Here is a 26,175-nt window from a genome sequence, read left to right as displayed (position 1 = left end):
AGATGTCAGGTGGGAGGAGGAGGTGGATCAGGAAAGGCTTCCTAGAGGAGGTGAGCCCTGAGCTGTGTCAACCACTTGTGAACATAACTGAGCAAAAGGCCAACCTGCAGGTCTGGGGTAGATGCGAGCTTGTTTGTCTCTCAGTAGTGACTGCACTGTCCCTGAGCTGACCATGCTAGCCAACCTCACCAGTCCTGGTCTGGTGGCACTGAAGCCCCTCCTAGCATAGAGGAGCAGGGGCTCACACCCCTAGCCGGCGGGGCCACCCCCAGTCCCTCCTCCCTGCTGGCTTCTGCAGCCCCAGCACTGAGGGCCCTGAGTGTGAGCAGACATCAGCTGGACATGCCCCTCGCTGGCCCTGGGGACCCATGCTGGGCTGTGGACTAGGTGGAGGGCTGGGCTTTCTCCCTCTTTAGGCCTCAGTGACCCCCACCCCTTTCTCTGCCAGAGGATGGCCTGGCCCTGACCTTGGCTGCTATCTGAGTCAAGAGAATACTTGTCCTCAAAAGTTGGGTCACTCTCATCACATCCCGAGTGTGGCAAAAGGCAAGGCAGACAGACACAGCCCAGCTGGGCTCCTTCCCACTTATGGAGGTCTGGCGTCTTAGAATACCTGAGGGCTGTGGGACCTCGGGGGGTCCCTTACTCAGCCCTCTCTCTAACGTGTCCCTGACTGGCTGGCCAGCCTCAGCCTGAGGTAACCTGCTTCAGTGCTGGATGGCGCCTCTTGATAGCACGTTCTTTTTACCATGAGCCGGGTCTCCCCCTTGTGACGTCATCCATGCTGATGAACTGATGGAGGGCCAGCTTTGGGCCAGTCCTGGGCTGGGCACGGTGAGGGTTACACAGATGAATCTGACCTGGTCTTACCTGCCAGGAGCTCACAGCCTGATGTGGGAGGTCCGTCACGTCCTCAGGTCGGTTGCTTCAGTACGAGATACAACACCATCAGTGCTGTAAGAGGGGAGTTCTGTGAAGGAAGAAATACCCCTGTGGGGTAGATGAAAGGAAGAGGGAAAGCCTCATGGCAGAGGTGGCATTTGAGCTGAGTGACCTAAAAAGGGGGCCTGGAAAGAGAAACAGAAATAAAATATGTATATTTGAGGATGGGGAGGAAGGGCAATCCAGGAGGATTAGAGTACATGAGAAAGGCAGTGAGGTTGGAATGTTCTAGAATGCATTAACACAGAAGCAGAAGGACTTGGCAACTGGCTGACTGTGGCTGGTAAAGTTAGGGGGGATGTGGGAGAGAAGCAGGAAAAGTCAAAGAGGAAGCTGTGACTTCAGTCTGGGTGAACAGAATGGGGTGGGGTGAGGGCAGTGACGGAGAGGATGATGAAAACTACTGGCACAGTGCTAGGAACGTCCATCACTTCTGCATACAGCATCTAGTTTAAGGCTCAAAATACCCCCACTTGGTAGTTATTAGTATTCTCCCTATTTTCAATATGATGAGACAAGCTTACAGAGGCTTGGGGCATTTCTGACAACCCACAGCCAGCAGGAGGAAGAGCTGAGCCCGATCCAAGGCTGGGTGTTGTCCAGAAAGCCTGTCACAACCTATTTTTTTTTCTTTTTTTTTTTTTTTGTGGTACGCGGGCCTCTCACTGTTGTGGCCTCTCCTGTTGCGGAGCACAGGCTCCGGACGCGCAGGCTCAGCGGCCATGGCTCACGGGCCCAGCCACTCTGCGGCTTGTGGGATCTTCCCAGACCTGGGCACGAACCTGTGTCCCCTGCATCGGCAGGCGGACTCTCAACCACTGCGCCACCAGGGAAGTCCACAACCTATTATTAACATCTTACGTTAATTACAGATAATGAGCCAGTATGGATACATCAGTAACTAAAGCCGTAGCTTTTTCAGATTTCCTTAGTTTTTCACCTAATGTCATTTTTCTGTTCTCGGATACTACATTACATTTAGTCATCACATCTCCTTAGGCTCTTCTTGGCTGTTATAGTCTCTCACACTTCATTTTTGATGACCTTGAAAGTTTTGAGGAATACTGGTCACTTACTTTGTAGAATGCCCCTCTTTTGGAATTTGTATGATGTTTTTCTCATGGTTAGAGTGGGGTTGTGGGTTTTGAGGAGGAAGATCGGAGGTAAGGTGTCCTTTTCATCACATCTTACCAAGGGTACACACTATCAACGTGGTTTATTATTGTTGATATGGACCTTGATCATCTAGCTGAGGTAGTGTTTGCCACCGAGAAGTTACTCTTTTTTCCCCCTTTCCATACTATTCTTCTCTTTGGAAGAAAAGTCGTTATGTTCAGCCCACACTTGAAGAATGGGGAGTTATGCTCCCCTCCTTGAAGCCACAGAATTTACGCAAGTTTTTCTGCAGATTCATTTTTTTCTCCCTGATATATTTATTCAGTCATTTATATCAGCATGCGCTCGTGGATATTTATTTTATTTTATTTTATTTATTTATTTATTTGCGGTACGCGGGCCTCTCACTGTTGTGGCCTCTCCCGCTGCGGAGCACAGGCTCCGGATGCGCAGGCCCAGCGGCCATGGCTCACGGGCCCAGCCGCTCCGCGGCATGTGGGATCTTCCCGGACCGGGGCACGAACCCGCGTCCCCTGCATCGGCAGGCGGACTCTCAGCCACTGCGCCACCAGGGAAGCCCTCATGGATACTTATTTTATAATTTGGTTTATAATCCAATACTTTTTAATTTTGTTACTCAGATTGTTCAGCTTTGGCCATTGGGCAGTCTTTCACGTGGCTCCTGTGTCCCTTTGACACACCTCCATCACTATGTGTGTGTGTATGTACTTCCTTAACCTTTCGGCCCTACAACATGTACCAGGCTCATCTTGTATATTTCCTGTCCCAGTCCTAGAATCAGCCATTTCTGCAAAAATATTACCAGGCTTTCTTGGTTCCTTTTATTAGAGAATGGTGTCAGAAACCAAGACCTGGGCACGCACTAGGTATGCTCATTGCTACTGGGGTATCATTTCTTTTAGGCCATTTCAGCTGACAGAGAAAGGAAATATATGAATAACCCATGCATATCCTTGTCTAACCAACATATATACACATATCAATAAATATTTCTGTAAATAACCATATGATGTGTGCTAATCAGGAGTTCATACTCATGTTCCAACTCCAAGGTACTGCCATATGGATCATTCTAGCCTCCTCCCCTTGCTTATCTCTAAACACCCACTCCAACAGTCAGAAACCTGGCTTCCATTATTCACCTATTCATTTACCTAACTGTTCAATTCCAGTATACATGTAGGAGTATCAGAATTATTATCCTTATCTCCATGGGAAATAACTTTATCAAGTAGAGTACAGTGCTTCGGCACAATTCCTTTTGCTCTTAGTCTTACAAACTCCATTTATTTCCAAAGTAACTTAGGTCAACAGCTTTCCCCAAAACCCCTTTAGTGAGGTTGCTTCATATATTTGTAATATATTAGATGCTTCTGTCACAGTCTGCATTCCATTCTGGGATCCCCTGACCTCCTACATGATTTTTTTAGATTGCACACATTAGCGTTCACTCTTTGTGCTGTAAAGTTCTGTGGCTTTGATAAATGCAACCCCAAAGTATTTCATGCACTTTTCTTATATGTATCCAATAGGGTGAACCAACCACATGTTGTATCTCTATTTTGCAGAGGAGAGAACAGAGGTTTGTAGAAGTTAAGTGTGTTCTTTAGGGTCTTATGGTTTTCAGTGACATCAGGATTTGAACCTAAGACTGACTAAAGGTGCAGGCTTTCTTCCTGCACCAGTGACATGTCCAGGGGGGACCAGAGGATAAGTGGGTTTGACAAAGAAGGTGATGTTTTAGGCACGATGATTTTGAGCTGTTTCAGGGATTGTCCCCTTGGGCAGAAACTTAAAAGAAAGGTCATAACTGGTTGTACAATGTCTTTCTGAAAAATTTCAAGCTCTGATCAGTTCATTTCAGTGCTCGATTGTATTACTTTCCTGTTACACTTTCTCTGGCTGTCTTTGAACTTAGGATAAAGTTCAGAAATATTACAAAGCTCTGCCTAAGCTGGCCCCTGCCTACCTCGTTTTTTTTTTTTTTTTTAATGAATATGTTGAAGTCCTAACTCTTAATTAATTTATTTATTTTTGCTGTGTTGCGTCTTCGTTTCTGTGCGAGGGCTTTCTCTAGTTGTGGCAAGCGGGGGCCACTCTTCATCGCGGTGCGTGGACCTCTCACTATCACGGCCTCTCTTGTTGCGGAGCACAGGCTCCAGACGCGCAGGCTCAGTAGTTGTGGCTCACGGGCCTAGCTGCTCCGCGGCACGCGGGATCCTCCCAGACCAGGGCTCGAACCTGTGTTCCCTGCATTAGCAGGCAGATTCTCAACCACTGCGCCACCAGGGAAGCCCTCTGCCTACCTCTTGAACCTTAAACCACTTTGCCCAGTGGGCTCTGACCCCTCTGGTCTTCTTTTACATCCTTGAATACAGTAAAAGCCTTCCTGTCAGGGATTTTGTACAGGTTGTTCCTTCTGCCTAGATGTCTTCCCCATTGCCTTCTTCCGTTACCCAGCCAGCTTCCATGCATCCTTCTGATCTCAGCTCAAATGGCTCTTGAGCTTTTTTCCCATGCCTCAGTTTTCTGATCTGCATAATGGAGTAGTTAGTAGTACTTACTGAATAAGATTGCTATGATGATTAGGTGCGTAAATATGTTTAAAAATATATCCGAATGGTACTTGAACATAACTCTAAAGTTAGCTGTTATTATTATGTTATAATAATATTGTAGTATAACTGTTATATTATTGTTATGATTATTGTTACATTACTACATATTGTTACATTATTGTTATTGATTATTGTTACATTACTATTATCATTCCCTAGGATGACCTTTCCTATCTCTGCAGGCTAAGTCTCGTTCCCTCACTAAATGCTTTCCTAGCACCCTACACCTCTTTTCAGCACTGATCAAAATAATAATTAACCAACTTTGTAATTACTTATTTAATGTCTGTATCCCACACGAATATCTATTCTTCTTGAGGGCAGGGACTATATCATTTTCATCATGTATGACTGTGTGACCATCTTCTGTGGAAGGGAGGTATGAATGGGCCCAATGTGTACTACCCATTTCAGAGATGAGAACCTGAGGCCTAGAGAATATTAGCTCATTTCCTGCCTGCTTATGAGTGGAGCTTGATACTCTGCAAGATGTGACACATAGAAAGAGCTACATAAACACCCATACAAGGATGAAATTAAAGTCCTGGATTGCAGTCAAGTGGGGAGGCCAGTGTTTCTGGGGCTGGACTCTGGGTCATCTGGGGTCCATCTCTGCTCTGTGTCATAGCCTGAGGGTTGACTATCATTTTTATTTGTATTTTCCCAGTTCTGCCACTAACCTTCTCCAGTCTGTGCCTCTGCCTTACCATTCCCCAGATGAAAGCATTTGGTTAGAGGACCCCTAATGTCCTTTGGGCCTCTGTCACTGTGGGGAGGCTTCCCCTAGCCTCAGACTGTGCTGAAATCCCTGCCTTTGGAGGGCTCTGTTGGGACCAGCAGGCAAGACAGACTAACTCTGCCCCTTTGGCCTTCCTTTCTCTCTAGAACCAGGATGGAGTCTGTGTCCAGTCAGTGTCAGTGATTCTGCATCAGGACCCTCGGAGGCAGGTGACCCTGACCCAAGCAGGGGATGTCCTTCTGTTTGACCAGTACAAGGTCACCCCACCCTACACAGACGGTACGGCCCTGGTGGATGAGAGCTAGCTGAAAGGTGGCGGCCCAGGCTCTTCTGGCCAAAGGCACTGCCACACGGGCAACAGCTCACATTCTAATACTGGGTGAATCAGGCCAGGGGGACACCTTGGTCCCAGGAACATGGACTCTGGACTTATAAAATTGTCTTTGTCCCCATCCCGACATGACAGTGGGCTTCATGGCAGTATGATGGCTTCTCCTAACATTAGGATATTAATGGAGCTGTCTTCCATCCCTACTCTCACTATCTATTAATTATTATCCTTTCTGATTTCACAAGGTATTTGTGATAGCTCGTAGGAAGCACATCTAACAAAAATGGCAAAACTATTAAGAAATAAAATGGCACCAGAAAAAAATTAAAAAAGAAAAAAGGATAAGAGCTCAAGATTGAGAAGAGGGGAGATGCAAGAGTGTAAAGAGCCCTGCCCCCCGAAAAAAAGGCAAGCCACAAAATGTGTAAAATTCACTACAACTGAATCTAAAACTTAAAATTGCTACAATTGAATCAGAAATCATATTGTGAGCTTCCTGGTAGTCACTGTGGGAAAAAAAAAGGGTAGTTAACAGAATTCTCCTTTGCTAGAAAAGGAAACACACGACTTAGGGAGGCAAAGCTTTAATTGGCACTCGATGCTAGAAGAAATTTCTCAGCGGGAGCTGCCATGGTAGGTTATTCCTGGGTCCTGACTTAATCATTGAATAGGATTTTCTCAAGGCTCCCCAAACCAACCCCCAGGCAGAGCCTCACTGTGTGTGAAGACTGGGCTGGGTATGAGGGTCAGCGTGGGCCATGCAGGTGGTGGCGGTGGATGGGGTGATACTGTCTGAACCTCCTACATCCCCGCTCCGGTTCTGTGCCCAGACGCCTTTGAAATCCGGAGGCTCTCGTCCGTGTTCCTGCGCGTGAGGACCAACGTGGGTGTGCGGGTGCTCTATGACCGCGAAGGACCGCGGCTATACCTGCAGGTGGACCAGCGATGGGTAGAAGACACTGTGGGCCTCTGCGGCACCTTCAACGGCAACACGCAGGACGACTTCCTGTACGTGCCCTGACCCGGAACTGGAAGGAGAGGGGGAGGCAGGCCCCTTAAGAGTGTGTGCGGGCGGGCTGGCGCTGCCTAGGAACGTTTCTCCCGGGCTGCCGTGGGCTCTCAGTGTTCCCAACGTGCACCATTGATTATTTAGTCCTCTACATTTAAATTTAAGTATGTTTCTTTAAAGCAGTGGTTCACAGTCTTTCTTGCGCCAAAGAATCATCCCGGGAGCTCGTTAAAATGCTGATTCCTGGGCCCCACTCCTCAAGAATCTGATTTAGGGTACTGCCCGGGAATCTAATTTTTAATAAGCACCTCTGTGATTCTAGTCTGTGAGGGCTAGAGAGATACCTTGAGAAATACTGTTTTACAGTGAGGTCTTAATATGGGTGGACCTCAGGCTGAGTTTGATCTGGCTCACGGTTTTGTCTGTTTTAACTGGTTGTGAACACTTTTAGATGAGTGTGAGCCCCCAGTAAACCAATGATGCCCAAACCCTTGCTTTCTATCCCACCAGGCCATTTTAACTCACGTACCTTCCCTGCCTGGTGCTTGTGGTTTGCATCCTGTGAGCCTCCCCGTGTTCTGGGGAGGGGTATTTCCCATGGACCGACAGAGAGTTGAGAGAAAAGTCTATCTAGGCATGGACACAGTTGAGGAATTTGAGAGAGGACGAGAGTCTGACCTTCCAGAAGGGAGAACAAAGGGTTGATCTTGACGGCTGAAGGTTCTGGCCAGTCCTTCAAGTTACATGCGTTGGGTGATGCAGAAGGAAACATGAGAGGCTTTCTTCAGACAGAAATGAGAATTTGTTTGGAAAAGCAAGAACAGGAAAAACCTGGGAGCTTTTCCATGCATGTACGTTTTAAAATGTAGCACCCTACTCTGCCTTGCCTGTTGGAGCTGATGTCAGCGCAGCTGGTTAGAATGGTGAGGGCAGACCTTGTTTAGTGTGGGCTGCTTGCCATGCTGCTAACCGTGAACTCTGGGTGGCAATACTGCTCTGTGTAACTTGAGTGTTCCCACTGCTCTGGAGCAATAACGTGCCTGTGGTGGGCGCCAGGCAGAGCCTGCCCCTCGTGGGCACTATGATCTCTCTCCATTTTACCGTCTACACCCAGTTCGGTGACCTTTGGAGACTGGTGTTGTCTAGGAAACATGCTTCTCCCCTTCCCCCCGTTATTGCCCCTCATGTGACTATTTCCCACCTGGAAAGAGAGGGAGGGCAAAGGAGTTTGGGGGAACTGCCCTTGGGGAAGGGAAGAGGAAGTCTTAATGTGGTGAAGTTCGGTTGATGGTGTCCCTGTTTATCTCTTTCTGACATGAAGAACTGGGGTGGGTGGTGAGGGGGACAGTGTGTGGCCTCAAGCCCGTCAGGAGCCTGTTGAACGTGATGGGTGTGTGTGTGCACGCACATTTGTAATTGTATGTGCTTGAATGTGTCTGTGTAGATCCCCTTGGCTGTTTGCGTGTCTGGCATATATTTGTGTTCCGTGGGTGTGTGTGCATGTGTGTACATGGGCAGGTGGATGCTTACCTGGGTGTATGCTGTACGTTCACTTGGGTGCACGTGGGCCAGTGTGTGAATGTGGCTCTGCCGTGGCTGCAGGTCCCCAGTGGGTGTGCCTGAGAGCACCCCACAACTCTTTGGCAATTCTTGGAAAACACTGTCCGCCTGCTTCCCGCTGGTCTCTGGCTCCCCGGTGGACCCCTGTGATGTGCACCTGCAAGCCGGTGAGGTGATCGGGGAGGGGAGGGAGGATGGGTGTGACTGGTTTGAGAGAGATGAGATGGGAAGCTGGGCATGAGGATGTTGACCACATCGGGTAGGAGTGATCAGAAAGGAGAAGGTACGGGGAGGGGACTGGGCTTCCCTTCTGGTGAGGGGCAGGCAGAAGGGAACCTCACGTCCTATCCCTGTCACCTACACACACATTTGTACAAGCTCCCCCATCCCAGGGCAAAAGTCCGAGGTCTCACAGTGGCCCCACCAGGCTCTACGCTCTCCTCCCATCCCCCTTATCTCACCTCCTCCCCCATCCACCTCCCACCCTCCCCCTTCCTCCAGCTGCACTGGCCTCCTTGCTCTCTTCCTACACAGCCTGGTCCTTCTCTCCAGGTCTTTGCACTTGCTGTTCCCTTCACCTGGAATGTTTTTCCCTCATAAACACATGCCTCACTCTCTCACCTCTTTCGAGTTTTTGGTCAAACATCTTTCCACTGAGGGCTTCGGACCACTGGGTTTAAAATCACAGTTCCCCTCCCGCCCCAACTTGCAATCCGCATTCTCCTTCCTAGCTTTCTCTCTCTCCTTAGATTCTTCCCCTTTAATTTACTATGTAAGTCGTCTAGTGATGGTCTTCTCCAACCAGAATGTCTGCTGTATGAGGGCAGGGACTTTTGTCTGTTTCGTTCCCTCCCTCGACTCCTTCTGGCATATGGATTCATGCCTGGCATGAGGAATGCATTGCACGAGTGCCTGTGCATGCGCACACACATACACACACACTCCCGTGTACAGAGTCCCCTGAGCTGTGGGGAAGGAGGGAGGGAGAGACTGGGGCCTGGGGCACCAGGCAAACTAGACCTCTGACCCTCGGCCCGTTTGTCTGTCTCCAGCCTCCTATGCCCTGCAGTCCTGCAGCGTGCTCACTGGGGAGCTGTTTGCGCCCTGCTCCACGTACCTGAGCCCTGTGCCCTACTTTGAGCAGTGCCGCCGGGACACTTGCCGCTGTGGGCAGCCCTGCCTGTGTGCCACGCTAGCCCACTATGCCCGCCTGTGCCAGCGCCATGGGCTCCCCGTCGACTTCCGTGCCCACCTGCCAGCCTGTGGTGAGCGCCCCATGCTTGTGTGCCCATGTGAGGACGGCTGGAGGAGCCAGAGCTCCAGATCTGAGTGTCCACCTGCCCCCCGACCTCTCCCCTGGGACGTCCTACAGTCTCCTCCAGCCTAACACCCCTTCCTCCCAAACTGCTTCTCCTCCTGTGCTCTCCACCTCTGCCGAGGGCCCCCATCCATGGATTACCCAGGCCTGACACCTGGGCACGTGTCACCTCCAGTCCACCTCCAAGTCCTGTAAGTCTGGTCAACTGCAAGTTCAGCCAGTTCTCACCACTGCCATTGCCACCACCCTAGTCACAGCTACCTAACATGTGTCCCTATAGCCTCTTCTCACTGCAGCCAGAGTGAACTTTCTAAAGATCACTGGCTGTGTGGCCCTCAGGTTTGAGTGCACAAGTGGCTCAATGGGCCTGGGCTGGCCCGTACCCACCCCCACTCCCACCCCAGGCCACATACCTCTCCATGTCTTGGTCATCTCTGTGCCCCCAGCCCCAGCACAGGGCCTCACTCTCAGTAAGCTTTTAGCAAATGTTTGTTGAATAAATGGAAAAGGCACAGTACAGTAAGTCTCCTATGTATGAATGAGTTCCGTTCCTAGAGCATGTTCGTAAGTTCAGTTTGTTCGTAAGTCAAACAAAGTTAGCCTAAGGTACCCAACTAACACAATCGGCTGTATAGTACTGTACTATAATAGGTTTATAATACGTTCACATCTTTGAAAGTTCATAACTCGAAGGTTCGTATGTAGGGGGCTTACTGTACTAGGAGTCAGGAGACCTGAGTTTTATTCTAGCCCTGCAGGTAACTTTCTGTGTGTGTGTGACAAGGCCCTGCCCGTCTCTGAGTCAAAGTTTCTCCAGAGCTGGTTGGATAGGACCACATTAGAATCATCATGGGAACTTTTAAAAAATGCACCTGTCTGAGCCATATCCAGTATCAATTAAAACAATGTATCTGGCAGTGAGGGGCAGGGGTCAGCATTTTTAAAAGCTCCCAGGTGGCTTTGATGTGCAGCCAGGGTGAGAACAACTGGGCTTGGCAGTCTAGGTGGCTCTACTGGCCCTGACAGACTGTGGGAGACCCCAGGGCAGTGGGATGGTGTCCAGATGAGGAGAGGGCAACGCTGAGTCTTGGACAAAGGGCCCCGAGAGGCTGCTGGAGGGAGCACAATTGATCTTCATAACCCATGGAAGCGAGAGAGGCAGAAGTGTGTGTGTATTTACAAACCTGTGCTTGTGTGTCTGTGGGTGAGTGCAGGGCTGTCAGGGGGCAGTGATTTCCACTCCTTCCCCAGTATCACTACCTAAGAGGAACGCCCTGCAGAGAAAAGGAAATACCAATGGCAGGGTCCAGGCTGAACTTGGGAGGTGGGACCCACCTCTGTGGCTCTGCCATTCTGGTGTAGTGGGAGGCAGGCTGGGTTCAGATCTCAGCTGTGACCTTGACCTGCTGTGTGACCTTGGACAAATGTCTTAACTTCTCTGGTTCTCAGTTCTCCTCTTTATGATGATGACTCCACCCCACACAGTTGTGAGTAAGAGAGAAACAAAGCACAGTTACATTCCTCACTACAGCACTGTCCTGTGAGGCTACCAAGGAGTACAGCCCCTGTGTGGCTCCGTGTGGACAAACCTGCCAGGACCTAGCCGGCCCTGAGGCCTGTGGAGTTGATGGTGACGGCGACCTCAGCGGGGACGAGTGTGTGGAGGGCTGTGCCTGCCCACCAGACACCTATCTGGACACCCAGGCTGACCTCTGTGTTCCCAGGTGAGCAGGCTGGCTTGAGCTCTGTGTCAGGTGGTGATGAGGCTGGGGGTCTCCAGAGCATATGAAACTGGGGTGCCTGACTGGGCCTCTCATGTCCCTACTTCATCTCACAATCTCGGGGCAGAGCTTGGAGGGTAAGCTGGGTCAGTGGTCGGGTGGGCTTCCTCTTCTAGACACCCCTCCCCCTTCCCTGGCCTCTCTTCTCAGCTCTGGCTCTTTGCTCCAGCCCAGAACAACCCCGCAGAGCCAACAGGGTCTCTGCCCTCATCTCTCCTCTCCTTCCACAAATCTTTACTGACCATGTATGTTCCAGACATTTCTAGGCCCCGGGAGTTCAGCAACGAACAAAACAGAGTCCTGCCCCACAGAGCTCACATTCTGGGTGGTGAGACAGATAATAAGCAAATAAACAGATCCTTCATGGGTCTGGTGGTGACAAGAGCTGTAAAGCCAAATACAGCAGAGTGAGAACAGAGGGTCCTGGGACAGGGAGGGGTTACTGTTATGTCGTATGAAGTGAGCATGGGAGGAAGGCCTTTCTGATGAGGTGACATTTGAGCAGAGATTTGAGTGAAGAGTGCTGTAGGCGGAGGGGCACAAGGGGAAGGCCCTGAGACCTGCCTGTGGGCATTCTCCGTCTGGCTAGAGGGCAGAGTTGCGGGGGAGGTGGGAGGTGGTGACCTCACCTCACAGGATCCTGGGGCTGACTGCCAAGGTCCTTGTTCCCCTCCAGGCCTATTTCTCCATCTGTAAAATGGTATCACATTCAACTGAATAATGGGGGAGCTGGAGAAAAGCCCCTTTAGGGAGCATATTTGATTCACTCACTCAGGGACCTTTTGTAGCTACAGTCCTTCCTTGAGATCCAGATGTGTGCCCTGCCCCGACCCCTTGAGTTTGAGCATTGCCAGAGAAGGGAGCCTCTGAGGGTTATATGGGGTGGAGGAGGATTTAGAGGGAGAAGGTGGTGAGAAGCACTGGGGTTGGATGAGTTCAGACATCCCTTCCAGCCCTCGACTGCTCTGCTTCAAGGCCTGCACTTGGCCGTAACCGGCAGGTGCCATGGGAGGTATGTGAGAAGGCAACACGGCCTTTGGCCTCAGATGACCTACGAGAGGAGGCTGCAGAGACGGTAGCATAAGGTTCTCCGCCGTATGCTAGAAAGATGACGTATTTGGAGGGCCTAGCCTGGTGTTCACAGTATTTTAACAACCTGTGTGGTATAGGCACTGAGCCATCAGAACGGATGCTGGGTCTGAATGCCCCTGGCTGGCTGAGGGGTGGGGCCCCTGTCCTTGGCTGTTCCTGCCCCAGCTCCTGAGCTGGCCCACCTTTCTCTGTTCCCGGCTTGTACAGGAACCAGTGCTCCTGCCACTTCCAAGGAATGGATTATCCCCCTGGAGACAGTGACATCCCATCTCTAGGCCACTGGTGAGCTCCCTAGACAGCAGCACTATTATCTTCTCTTTATTATTGTTATTTTTTAATTTTATTTAAAAAATTTTTTTGCGGTACGCGGGCCTCTCACTGCTGGGGCCTCTCCCGTTGCGGAGCACAGGCTCCGGACGCACAGACTCAGCGGCCATGGCTCACGGGCCCAGCCACTCCGTGGCATGTGGGATCTTCCCGGACCGGGGCATGAACCCGTGTTCCCTGCATCGGCAGGCGGACTCTCAACCACTGCGCCACCAGGGAAGCCCTATTATTATTATTTTTAATCTTAGTCTGGCTGCGCCGCAGGGCATGTGGGAACTTCCCAGACCAGGGATCGAACCCGCGCCACCTGCAGTGGAAGCATGGAGTCTTAACCACTGGACCACCAGGGAAGTCCTATTATCCTCTCTTTAAATGGAAGTTGCTGACTAAAGAAAATTCAGCAGTGCAAAACTTTCCATGAAGCGACACCCACCCTCCCCCTCTGCACAGGGAGCCAGGGACAGAAGTGGGCATGTCCTTCTGAATCCTGCAGTAACCTGAGTGCAGTAACTCGAGGTCTCCAGGCCCTGCAGTGACTGGGTGGGCTGATCCCAGTGCCTCTCTCTCTCTCTGCAGCCACTGCAAAGATGGGGTCATGAGCTGTGGTAGCAGAGCCCCAGGTAAGGGTGACAGGGAGGGTGGGGCCTCCTTCATGGTAGTGGGGTTGTGGAGAGCTCGAGGACAGACCAGGACAGGGACACCCCACCCCAGGTCTTGTGCCACACCGAGCCTTCTGTGTTCTTTGCCCTCTCGGGAAAGGTTCCAACTTGGAGGGTGGCATTGTGAAATCCTGTCCCAACCTCAGCCCCACTCAAGTGGCTGTCCCTCCTGCTTCTCGAGAAGATACTGAGACTCCATCTCCCTCAGGGGTAACCAGCTGGGGTATCTGGACAGGCCCTTGACCTCCCCTGGGTCCTGGATTTTCTCTGTCTGAACCATCACGTGTCTACTGAGGCTGACTCTGTGTCCAGTGCGGGATGTGGGATCACAGCAGTGGGGAGGAGAGGCTGAGCCTTTGAGACGCTCACAGGCAGTAGAGATGGGGGCATCAGGGTGGCACCCTGGTGGATCAGCCTGTGAGGGCCTTGGAGGTGGTAGGGCAAGGAGGCTGGAGCCTTCAGGGAGGACCTCCTGGGGTGGATGATGCCGCTAAGTATGGAGGTTGGCACAGAGGAGATCAGAGAATAGTCATATGGCAGGTGGCAAGAGCAGGGCCTCCAAACTCAGGTAGCCCTGGGTTCAAATCCTGCCCAGCACTCACTACCTGTGCAGCCCTGGGTAACTCACTTCACCTCTCTGAACCTTCACTTCCTCTTTTGTATATAACCTAGATTCCTATGTTCTCCCCACGTTTCGTGTATGTCCCTGAGAGTGTTTTTCTTTTTGTTGTTTCTGGCTTCAGGTTTCTGCCCTTTAGGACTTTTATTTCATCTCCTGTAGCTATCCCTTTCTCTCTGTTCCGTCCCAGGGTGGGCATAGAACTCAGACCCCCTTTATTGATTTTCCTAAAAAAGATCGCTCACATGGTATAAGTGTATACGGCCGACACGACTGAAGGCTCTGGGAGAGAGAGTGGGTTTATGTCACAGAAATACAGGTAAATGGGAAGTTGACTTCCATGTTGTTAAAAGTCCCCTGGCCACCTGCCACACTGCATGGCTATCCTCTTTCTGGCTCCTCTTCTGGTCCCTCTGGGGCACTTCCTCTCACCTTATCATGCCTTTGAGCGCAGAAGTGACTTCTCTCCATTATATGGGAAAATAGGGGATAGTAATACCTCACAGAGTTGTTGCAGGATTGAATAAGAAAATGCACATGAGGGCCCTGGAACAGTACCTGGTGGAAAGGACACGTCCAGTAATTGGTACTGGTGGTGGTTGTCCTATTGTGGGACAGCACATACCCCTCCCACCCACTGTGATGTGCACTTGGGAACTCAAGGAATGCCTCAGGGGCAGCAAGGGCATGAGAAAGCATCAGAGCCCCGTCTCTGCCTGCATCCTCCAGATGCTGGTCCCCAGGTCTCCCTGGCCCCCGCTGCCGCCCAGGAACCCACCCCAGGCCCAGGTGTTCCAAGCATCCTGCTGAGTGTCCAGGCTCTTGCCAGCACCACCCTCTCTTCCAGCTGCTGCCTGTCCAGCAGGCCAGGTCTTCGTGAACTGCAGTGACCTGCACACCGACCCTGAGCTGAGCAGAGAGAGGACGTGTGAGCAGCAGCTGCTGAACCTGAGCCTGAGCGTGCCAGCCCGTGGCCCCTGCCTCTCAGGATGCGCCTGTCCCCAAGGGTATGTATCTGTGTTGCAATGGGTTACCACTCCCGAAGGCTGGCAGAACCAGGGACCATAGCGTGGAGTGAGGGGCAGGGAAAACCTCACACAGCCTTGCAGGGAGGCATCAGCCCACAGCTGGCCAGTGACAGTATAATGACTAGCGAGAATCTGAGAAAGAGCAGGAGGGTGGGGAGCCAAGCCGGAGCGGGGTCCACCTGCCTCTGCTTCTCACCAGCATGTGGCCTTGGACAAGGAAGGGGCCTAGCTCCTTTGAGGCTCAGTTTTTCATCTGTAAAATGGGAATAATAATACTTTCTACCACCTCAAGAGATTGTTGGAGGATTAAGTGAGGTGCCAACCACTGGGTGGGTGCCGGGCATACCCTAGAGGCCTCATGGGCTGAAGACTATGAGAGAGGAAACCCGTGTTTAGCTCTCAACCTTCATCCCTGCAAAATTCTGACCAGGTGGAGGGCTCAGGCCCCTGTAATACTTGAAAAAGAAAGGCCCCACCCTGTGGAAGTAGTCTCCCTCCTGGGTGCCCGAGATGCTGCCATCACAGCTGGGTGACCTGCATGAGCTGAGTTTTGTAGGTTGCCTCATTGATGCTCTACATGCCGAGGTGGCTGCAGGGGCCCAGCACCCCGCTCTGCCAGTTCTCGTTCCTGATGCTGGTCTTGCTTCAGGTCTAGGCTGAGAAGACAGTTGGGCACCTCATCCCATGACTTGGCAGCACTGGGCTGTGTCCTCAGCCTGTGCGGAGAACAGGGCTAAACTGGGAGTCCCAGCCCAGGCCTGGCAGCCAAAGGACGTGAGAAGGGGGTCAGAGCTTCTAGGGTGGGAAAGGGAGGGAATAGTCAGTTGGAGTTTTGCTGTTTATAAAACACCTTGTTGTAATGATCTCCTTCAATCTCAGAGCATCCTCGGGAGAAAGGAGGGGAGGATCATTATTCCCATTTTGCAGATGAAGACACTGAGGTCAAGGGTGGGGTGCAGGGAAGTGGTCTGCCCAGAGATCCATGACTCAAACCCAACTCTGCTTACTGCAAACCCTGCCCTTTGGCCAGAGCGTGCTGGCTCTGTGAGGCCTGGAGTCTGGTCCCCTACACAGAGGTCATGATGTGGTTTATGAGCCTGCCCTTTCCCAGGCAAGGACATCCACAAGGGAGCCCTGTGAGGTTTGGAGAACTCGCACAGGACCTTAGGCCCAAGACTCTGCATTTCTAACAAGCTCCCAGGGGTTGCTGATGCTGCTGGTCTAGGAGCCACACTTTGAGTAGCAACGTTCTAAAGCAATGTCCAACATCAGGCATTAGTTTAACTCAGAAGATCCCGAAGCCAGACTGGGGCTCCCTTTTCAGTCCCCAGGCTCCAAAGGGTAGGATAGGATGTGAAGATTTCTAAGGGCTCGGTGACTTTTGACAAGTTACATGACCTCTTGGGCCACAGTTTTCTTGTCTGTGAGGCCCGGCTGGCTGTTTGCAGGACCAGTCTGAGCAGGACAGTACCTGAATCCTCTTCCTCTGCTTCTGGCCTCCCAAAGTTCAATCCAGGTCCTGGCGCTGTGCCAAGAGCATCCACGGTCCAGAGGACTTAATGTTTGTCACTAGCTGTGTGATGTCGGACAGGTCACTTAATGTTTATGAGCCTGAGTTTGCTCACCTGTGAATTGAGGACAGTAACACCTACGGTGCAGGATTCTTGTGAGATTTAAAGAAGACAGCGGCTGCAAGGAGCTGGGCACAGTAAGTGCTCCAGAGAAACTCGTCCTCTTCCCCTTCTTAGTGTTGAACCCCCATCACCTCTTGGGGTATTTGCCCTAGTGGCTCACGTGTTGTATCAAATGCCCTATGAGGAGCTTATACACACTCCACAGGGGCTTGTCAAAGGGAAATTGTTATAGTCTCAACTTTTAAAGGAAGGGCAGGCACTTCCTGCCATAGTGGAACATTCTCCTGGGAGCCGGAATAGGGCTCCCAGTGATACCTAACAACCCCTGCCTGGGGCCCTCTGGGCCTCTGGCCCCTGTGCCCCTCCCCGTGGTGTTTCTTAGACTCTCTGGGTGTGTGTCATCCTCCTGGGCCACTGCAGGGATCTGGGGCTGTCTGTGCTGCTCCAGGTTCCTTTGCATGTTGGTGCTGAGCCAAGGGCTCTGGGGTCACTAAGTAGTGTAGCCCAGTGGTTAGGAGCATGACCTCTGGAGTCAGGCCTGAGTTCTGATTACACCACTTACTGGGTGAGTCAGTTAACTTCCCTGAGGCTCAGTTTCCTCACCTGTAAAATGGCACAGAATAAGCACTCTATGTGAGTGATGGCATTGTCTTCCTTCACCTGGATCCCATGCATGTGCAAATGTTCCCTGAGGGGGGTCTGGAACAAGAGGGTCCCTTAACAGTTAAGGAGAGGGTGCTCCACAAATTGAGGGCACCTTGAAGACAGAGGCCAGAGCTTCTCTCTGCATGCTCCTGTCTGTGGTGGGCACACAGAAGGTGCTAGGAATGCAGGCAGGTCTGCAAAAGGCCAGGAGGGAGCAGTGGATGGTAGGCGGCAGGAAGGGTCCCCTCCCCGGGTGGATGGTGGGGGCCAGGGAAGGGCCTGGAGGTGAAGATGGAAGGCAGTGAGCCAGCCCATCACTGGTGTCTGATGCAATTATGGAGAAAGGAAGGGTAAGAAACCAATATTTATTGTGTATCTACTAAGTGCTAGGCAGTGCGCCCAGGTCTATAATTAAATTCTCGTAATGACCTTGGGAAGAAGGCGTCGTTATCCCCGTTTCACACATGAAAAACTGGAGGCTTAGAAACGTTAAGCGGCTTCAGGTAGAGCACTGTGGATTAAGCACATGCTTTTTTATTATTTTCCTGCTTCCTCTGACAATCGCGATGAAATGTTGGTAATGGAGTAAAAAGTATAAATCACCAGGGACAAAGGGAGCAGGGATGGGATGACAGTGGCATGAGATGGGTCAATGGTTTTTGAAGAAGGAACGAGGGTGGCTATGTAGAAACTGACCTTGCAGAGCAGAGGATGACAGCTGATGCTTGTAGAGAAGGAAGGCCAAGGAGAAACAGCCTACATGGTGTTGACGGCTTGAGGAACAGGAGGCTCCAGGCATCTCAGAAAGAGGGGTGGTGGGAGCAAGACAGGAGGATGAGGTGCAAGTCTGGGTAAGGAGCAGTTAAACTCCCGGATTCCCTGACCCCATCCGGCAGAGAAAGGTGGTAAGAGTTTCTAGAAATGTCAAGTCAGAGGCTTTGATCTCAGGGACACAGGCAGGGATGAGATGTAGAGTGAAAATAGGGAGATGACTTAAAGCCTGCTGGGACCCAGCCTTCCTCCCCAGCTTGGTTCCCAGGATGGTGGCATCAAAGTTTTTGCCTCCCAGGCCAGAAATGAAAGATGATTCTTCTCCTGCAAATTGGCTGGGCCAAGAGAAAAAAAACTCTAGAAACTGACATTTTGGGAGTTCCACAACAAAAATGATGCCCCCCCCTTAAATATGGAGCTTCCAATCAATGTTTCGTGTCTCACTCTATTTCCTTTTAATTTTTTAAAAGTGAGGCATAATTTATATACAGTAAAACACACAGGTTATAAGTATACAGTTTGTTAAGCTTTGATAAATTTATACCGTCTTGTAACCCACACCTCCATCAAGATAGAGAACACTTCTTTCCCCTCAAAAAATTCCTTCGAGCCCTATGCTTTTTCCTAGTTAGTGCCTCCCCCATCCCTCCACCATAGTTCTTTATTTTGGCATAGATAGTCTCTGCGTGTTCTAGAACTTCATGAAAGTAGAATCATGCAGTATCTACCCTTTGATGTCTGGCTTCTTCTCCTTAGCTTATGTCTTTGAGGTTGATCCATGTTGTTGCGTTTTCCAGTAGTTTGTTTCTTTTTATTGCTCAGTAGTATTCCATTGTATGAATATACAATAGTTAATTTATCCACTCAAATGTTGATGCATATTTGGGTTATCTACAGTTTGGGCTATTTTAAATAAGGCTGCTTTCTCTTGGATGAACACTTCAGCATGGAATTGAGTCCTAGGGTAGATGTATGTTTAACTATGTAAGAAATTGCCAGATTACTTTCTAAAACATTTGTACGACTTCACCTTCTCATTGCGTGAGAGTTCTGCCTGCACCACATCCTCACTACCACTTGATGTTTTCAGTCTTTCTCATTTTTGTTATTTTAGTGAGAACATAGCCGAATAGCATTATGGTTTTAATTTGTATTTCCCTAATGACTAATGATGAGTACTTTTTCATGTGTTGTTTGGCCATTTGTATATCTTCCTTTGTAAAGTGTCCATTTGAGTCTTATGCCTACTTTTTATTTAGCTGATTTTTTAAAAAATTGAGTTGTAGGGACTTCCCTGGAGATCCAGTGGTTAAGACTCCACACTTCCAATGCAGGGGGCCCAGGTTTGATCCCTGGTTGGGGAACTAGATCCCGCATGTATGCCGCAGCTAAGAAGTCCGCATGCTGCAACTAAAGATCCCACGTGCCACAACTAAGACCCGGTGCAGCCTAAATGAATAAGTAAATAACTTTGCTTGTGAAAAGAAATTGAGTTGCAGAAGTTATAGATTCTGGATGCAAGTCCCTTGTCAGACATCTGTATTGCAAATATTTTCTCCCAGTCTGTGGTTTGCCTATCCATTTACTTACAGTGTCATAATATGTCTAAAAACTTCTGATGAGCCGAAGGTTAAAATATTGGTGATGTTTACCTTATCACTTTTTTCTTTATGATTAGTGCTCTCTGTGTCCTAAGAAATCTTTGCCACAGTTCCAAAGATATTCCTCTATGTTTTCCTCTAGGAGCTTTATAAATTTTGCTTTTACATTTGGATCTATAATCTATCTAAAATTATTGTATTTTGTATATGCTGTAAAATGGAGTTGTTTCATTTTATTTTTTCTGATGGATACCCAGTGGTTCTAGACGCATTTAAAAAAAGACTTTACTTTCCCTATTGAATTGTTTTGGCACCTTAAAAAAAAATCAATTGACTGTATAAATGTCAGTCTATTTCAGGACTCTTTATTCTTTTTTTTTTTTAACATCTTTATTGGAGTATAATTGCTTTACAATGGTTTGTTAGTTTCTGCTTTATAACAAAGTGAATCAGTTATACATATATTCCTATATCTCCTCCCTCTTGTGTCTCCCTCCCACCCTCCCTATCCCACCCCTCTAGGTGGTCATGAAGCACCCAGCTGATCTCCCTCTGCTATGCGGCTGCTTCCCACTAGCTATCTATTTTACATTTGGTCGTGTATATATGTCCACGCCACTCTCTCACTTCGTCCCCCCTTACCCTTCCCCCTCCCCATGTCCTCAAGTCCATTCTCTACCTCTGTGTCTTTATTCCTAGGACTCTTTATTCTGTTCCATTGATCTATTTGTCTATCTTTAGGCCAATATCACACTGTCTTGATTTTTGAAGGTTTATAGTAAGTCCTGAAATCAGAAATTGATAGTGTTCCGACTTTGTTCCTTTTCAAAGTTTTTTTTGGCACTTTTAGGTCTTTGAATTTCCATGTAAATTTAGGACCAGCTTGTCAATTTCTACAAAACAGCCTCTGGGATTTTGATTGGGATTGTGCTGAATCTATAGGTCACTTTGGGAGAACTGACATCTTCATACTAGTGAGTCCTCTGATCTGCAAATATGTCATTATTGCTCCATTTACTGGGCCTTCTTTAATTTCTCTCAGCAGTGTTGCATAGTTTTCACCTAAAGTTTTGCACATTTGTCATTGAATTTATTTAAAGATATTTGGTGTTTTTGTCTTTCATTCCATCTAAGTTGTCAAATTTATAGGCCCATCTATGATGATTTTTCGCCTAGTCTATCAGTAATGGAGAAGAACGTTGAAATCTCCAACTATAATTGTGCTTTTGTCTCTTTTCTCCTTTTAGTTCTATGAGTTTTTGCTTCTGTTTTTGAAGCTCTCATACTTGGTGCATGCCCATTTAGGATTCTTATGTTCTCTTGATAAATTGACTCTTTTGTTATTATGAAATAGCCCTCGTTATTGCTGTTAATACTACTTATCTTGAAGTCTACTTTGTCTAATGTTAATATGGCCACTCTGTCTTGTGACTAGTGTTTGCATGATATCTTTCCCCATCATTTTACTTTTAGCTTATCTGTGCCTTTATATTTCAACTGTGGCTTTTGTAAACAAAATATAGTTGGGTCTTGCTTTTTTCACCAGTGTTACAGTCTCTCCCTTGTAATTAGAGGATTTATGCATTTGCCTTTAATGTAATTGGACTGAGTTTAATACTACCATCTTGTTATTTGTTATCTGTTTGTCCTGTCTTTCTTTGTTTTTTCTTCTTTTGGGTTAAGTATTTTTTAGTATTCTATTTTTTTCTCCTTTATTTCATTTCAAGTATATATCCTGGTATTTTTTATTTTTGTGGTTCTCTAGAGATTACAGTATGTATCTTTCATTTATCACAGTCTACCATGAATTAATGTTTCACCACTTTAGGTAGAATACTTGTAACAGTCTGCTTTCATTTACTTCCTTCTTGTCCTTTGTACTATTATTGTCATACATTTTACTTCTACGTGTGTTATAAACCCCACGATTCATTGACATTAATCTTGTTCTAAATGCTCAGTTATCTCTTAAAGAAATTAAAAATAATTAAAAAAATATTTACCAACATATTTTCTACTTTTGGACCTCTTCATTCCATGTGAATCTGAGTTTCCATCTTCCTGAAAAATTCCCTTTAACATTTCTTTTCAGTGCAATCTACTAGTTACTCTGTGAGCCACCTGGGTAGGGAGGGTCAATGCCCATGTCCATGGTCTGTTCATTAGTATACATCTAGTGCCTACGGGACAACTGGCATCCAGCCTGGCTGGCGGGTGGGGGGCAGCATGTGGCTGGTAGAGCTGAACCTTGCTTCCTGATGTGTGGCAGAGACTTCTGAGCTGGGCCAAGTCTGTCTCTGGTTTTTCCAGTTACCGAGGTACCTCTGAACCCCACTGGGCAGCGGCAGGATGCTGGTGGGTACATGGTCCTCTCTTCCAGGGTAAATGCTGAGAGCCACTCCGGGGCATCCGTGTGGATACAGGGTCCTCCACAGGTGACAGAGATGGGAAGGGTGCTCTCCTGACCACCTGCTTGCTGTGTCCTTTTAGCCTGCTCAGACACGGGGATGCCTGTTTCCTGCCAGAGGAGTGCCCATGCACTTGGAAGGGGAAGGAGTACTTCCCTGGGGACCAGGTCATGTCTCCCTGCCATTCCTGGTAAGTGAGGGCCCCATCCAGGCTCTGCTTTTTGCTGGGGGTGAGGATGGATATGGGACGCATGATCGTGAGTACAGTCTAGCATCCCCCCTCAACCATGTTCATATTCACGTTGTGTGTTTCTGTGCTATGGAGGGGTTTGTGTATATATACAAGTGTACACATAGAAAGAATTTTGGGGAGTGTTTTTGTGAGTATTTACACGAATGTGAGTTTGATCAAACATGTATATGAATGTGTGTAGATGTGTATTTGTAATCATGAGGATGTGTTTGCATATGTATGTGCAAGTGTGGGCACGTGTCCAAAATGCATAGACTGCATATGTGAGTGTATATGCACGTGCATATATGAAAAGCTGGGCATTCATAATCCTGAATGTGTTAGTGAACACATACAGTTATGAATTTGTGTATGTGTACAGCTATATTTATATACATTTGTGTGCCTCTCCATCCATTTAGTATGTGGGGACACGTATGTGCAAAGTGTGTGAACATGTGCACGCACTGGGTGTGCGTATTTGTATTTACATGTAAGTGAACAATATGTAAAATGTGCATTTGTGATTTCCTGTGAATATGTACGTGCTTATATGTGAGAGTAAGTTTACATGTGAATATATTTGCACACTGTGTATCTGTTAATATAGGTATGCATACGTGAGAGTGTGTGTACCTGGACTGAATTCTTTGAAAATGGGCTTGAGGCCAGTTCTGTAGAGCCTGCCCTGGGCCAAGCAGCGGGGAATGGAAGTGGGTAGAGACTCAACTTCCTAAATATCCTCCCAGGCTCCCGCTGCTGCTGTGCCTAAGTCATGTTAATTCACTTTCCAAAGGCTTGGCTCCTGGAAGTGTCTATGGTGATTCTTTTTTTAATTAACTTGTTTTCCCACTCTCCACCTGTCCTCTGCTTCTGGGAGAGCTGAGCATCTCTCCCACCTTGTAACCACCTAAATCTTGAGGTTCCCCAATGACCCCCCCCCCAGCCCCTCCACAAAGGCCTTATAACTACCCGAACAGCTAATGAGGCCTTTCAACCCATGCCTTCCAGGCTGGGCGGCCTCTGTTGCAGCCTCCTTTGCCAGATGTCCTCGTGTTCCTGGCACACAGAGGCATGTGGAGCCTCCCTGACATTCCCCCTGTGCCCTTGTGCCCCTGCAGAGGGCCCGACCTGGGCTTTCCAGGGCTCTGAGAGTCCAAGTGCCGCTCCAGCCCTGATGTGTCTGCAGGATCAAGGTGGCCCTGCCACTGCCCCAGGGTGTCAGGGGACACATCAGGGACCCCTGAGCCCTGGCTCCTACAGCTCTCTGGAAAATGGCCAAAGCACATCAGCTAGACTAGTGGGGCTAGGATGAAGAGGGGAAGGAAACAGGACGAGGACCCCTCAAAGAGGTCTGGCCAGCTCATACCAGTGGGGGTCCCCACCCATTGGAACCTATTCCTTCTTAGCCCCACATCAAATTCCAGTGACTGTCCAAGGGGTTGGGCTGGGCACAAGACCCTGTGTAAAGTAACTTCAGGTCAGGCTTGGTGTATTGATTCCTGGTCTGGTGTTTCGGAGATGGGTGTGTTCTGTATGAGCCCTTTCCAGCCACTCAGCTCCCCTGAACCCTACGTCTCTTGTAGGCTGAGGAAGGTCTCCTAGACTTCGGGATTCATCTTGCATTAATGAGTGTGTGCTCCATCTCTCTGCTCCCTTTTTATTGCAGAACTTCTCAAAACAGTTGTCTATATTTGCTGCTTTCAATTCCTCTTCTCCCATTCTCCCTTCTACTCCACGAAAACTATCCCTACCAAGGTCACTGATAATCTCCATGGTGTTATATCCAGTGTTTATCACTTGGTCCACATCTTCCTAGACCCATTAGCAGCATTTGACACAGTCAGTCATTTGTTATCATTCTCTACCGTCATACCTTTCTTCATGTGACTCTGGGATTCCCCACCCTCTTGATTTTTCCTCCTGCCTCTCTTTTTTTCTTTTGCGGTACGCGGGCGTCTCACTGTTGTGGCCTCTCCTGTTGTGGAGCACAGGCTCCGGACGCGCAGGCTCAGCGGCCGTGGCTCACGGGGCCCAGCCGCTCCGCGGCATGTGGGATCCTCCCGGACCGGGGCACGAACCCATGTCCCCTGCATCGACAGGCGGACTCTCAACACTGCGCCACCAGGAAAGCCCCCCCAATCCCCTTTATCTTGCTTCTTCCCCCCCATAGCACTCACCACCTTCTTACCCACTCTGTTACCTACTCATGCTTACTTATTTAGTGTATAGCTTCCTCCTCTAGAATATAAGCTTCACAAGGGCAGAGGTTTTTTGCTGTTTTGTTCACTGATGTATCTGAAACTCCTAGAATAATGCCTGGGATATGGTAGATGCTTATGACTTGTTGAGTGAATGAGTGAATGAATGAACAATTGGAGTGGTAAAGAGAGTGTGGACGTTGGAGTCAAATAGATCTGGATTCAGTCTTGGCTCTGTTATTTGTTGGCTTAACCTCTCTGAGCCCCAGTGTGTCCTACATAAAATGGGGACCCACCCTGCCACCCTTTGGGCATCTGTTGGAGGTCAATGATGTTTGTTGACCTCTGGCCCAGGGGCACACAGTGGGCGCTCGATGGGCAGTGGTTCCATCTTGGACATTCAGGGTGGGGGCAGGGCATGCCCTGTCAGGGGTCTGGGCACGTGTGTTTCAGTGTGTGCCAGCACGGCTCGTTCCAGTGCGCCCTCCACCCCTGTGCCTCCACCTGCACCGCCTATGGCGACCGGCATTACCGCACGTTTGATGGGCTCCCATTTGACTTCGTGGGAGCGTGCAAAGTGCACCTGGTCAAGGTTAGTGCCTGGGTGTGTACCAGCTGGCTCTACAGGGACCCAGAGCAGCTGGTACATAATTAGGTGGGTGGGAGGATCTAAGCCCTGGTGTGTGGCAATTTAGAGACACAAGATTGGGGCTGGACAGAGCCCACCAGTCTGCCTGTCCTCCTGCTTGTCACCATTATAACCTTGCCCCCTTGGGTGCCAGTGGTTTTTCTGTCTGTAATAGTAAAAGCAAATGCTTTCTGGGCTTTTATTATATCCCTGGTGGTCTACCAAGCCATTTTAAAGCATTGTTTCACTTAACTCTTACAGCAAGACAGAGTTTATTGAGCCCATGTTATAGCTGGAGTAACTTGGGCTTAAGGAAGTTGGTATCTCACCCGAGACCACACAACTAGTCAGGGACAGAATTGGGGTCAGGTTGAAACCAAGAAATCTGACTGGAGAGTTGGTGTGCAGGCAGGATCCCCTCCAGAAGGAGAAAAGGGTACCAACAGGGTGGGTGGGAGAGTGCCTCAGACACATTCAGGGACCTTGGTTTTGCTAAGGGCCTGTCCATCTCATTATATGATAGTAAAAGTAACAGTAATAATAATAATAATAATGACAAACCTTCTATGGAATAAGTCCTATCTATGGGGCAGGCACTGTGCTGGGGTCTTTCACATAATTTCAATAACTCCACAAGACAAAGATTATAGACCTTGTTTTATTTTTTAAATTTCAAAGGTTTTGCATGCTCTTCACTAACATTTAAAACAATATAGAAGCATATATTAAAAACAAATATTCCTCTTCACATCTCTTCTGTTCCTATTCCCTGCTGAATAAGCACTCATAACAGCTAGGTGTGAATCCTGCAAGATCATTTTCCATAAGACAGACACACACACACACACACACACACACACACACACACACACACACACGTTTTGTTTAATTTCTA

At 48.9% G+C, this 26,175-nt stretch overlaps 1 protein-coding gene across 1 annotated transcript in view; it reads left to right on the top strand.

Annotated features, from left to right (window-relative positions):
• OTOG (otogelin) overlaps nt 1-26,175 on the top strand; it is a gene marked incomplete at its 3' end in the record, with an annotated part of 86,127 nt that overhangs the window by 18,304 nt on the left and 41,648 nt on the right. Inside the window, exons 16-25 of the mRNA XM_079928169.1 lie at nt 5,583-5,715; nt 6,598-6,775; nt 8,379-8,503; nt 9,389-9,601; nt 11,186-11,378; nt 12,735-12,809; nt 13,431-13,474; nt 14,980-15,139; nt 22,302-22,409; nt 25,106-25,244. Of these exons, the coding sequence (XP_079784295.1) occupies nt 5,583-5,715; nt 6,598-6,775; nt 8,379-8,503; nt 9,389-9,601; nt 11,186-11,378; nt 12,735-12,809; nt 13,431-13,474; nt 14,980-15,139; nt 22,302-22,409; nt 25,106-25,244 (1,368 nt within the window). The remainder of the gene's footprint in view (nt 1-5,582; nt 5,716-6,597; nt 6,776-8,378; nt 8,504-9,388; nt 9,602-11,185; nt 11,379-12,734; nt 12,810-13,430; nt 13,475-14,979; nt 15,140-22,301; nt 22,410-25,105; nt 25,245-26,175) is intronic.

The sequence above is a fragment of the Stenella coeruleoalba genome, assembly GCF_951394435.1.
Source record: "Stenella coeruleoalba genome assembly, chromosome: 8".
Taxonomy (NCBI): domain Eukaryota; kingdom Metazoa; phylum Chordata; class Mammalia; order Artiodactyla; family Delphinidae; genus Stenella; species Stenella coeruleoalba.
This window is presented reverse-complemented; position numbering and strand designations above follow the sequence as displayed.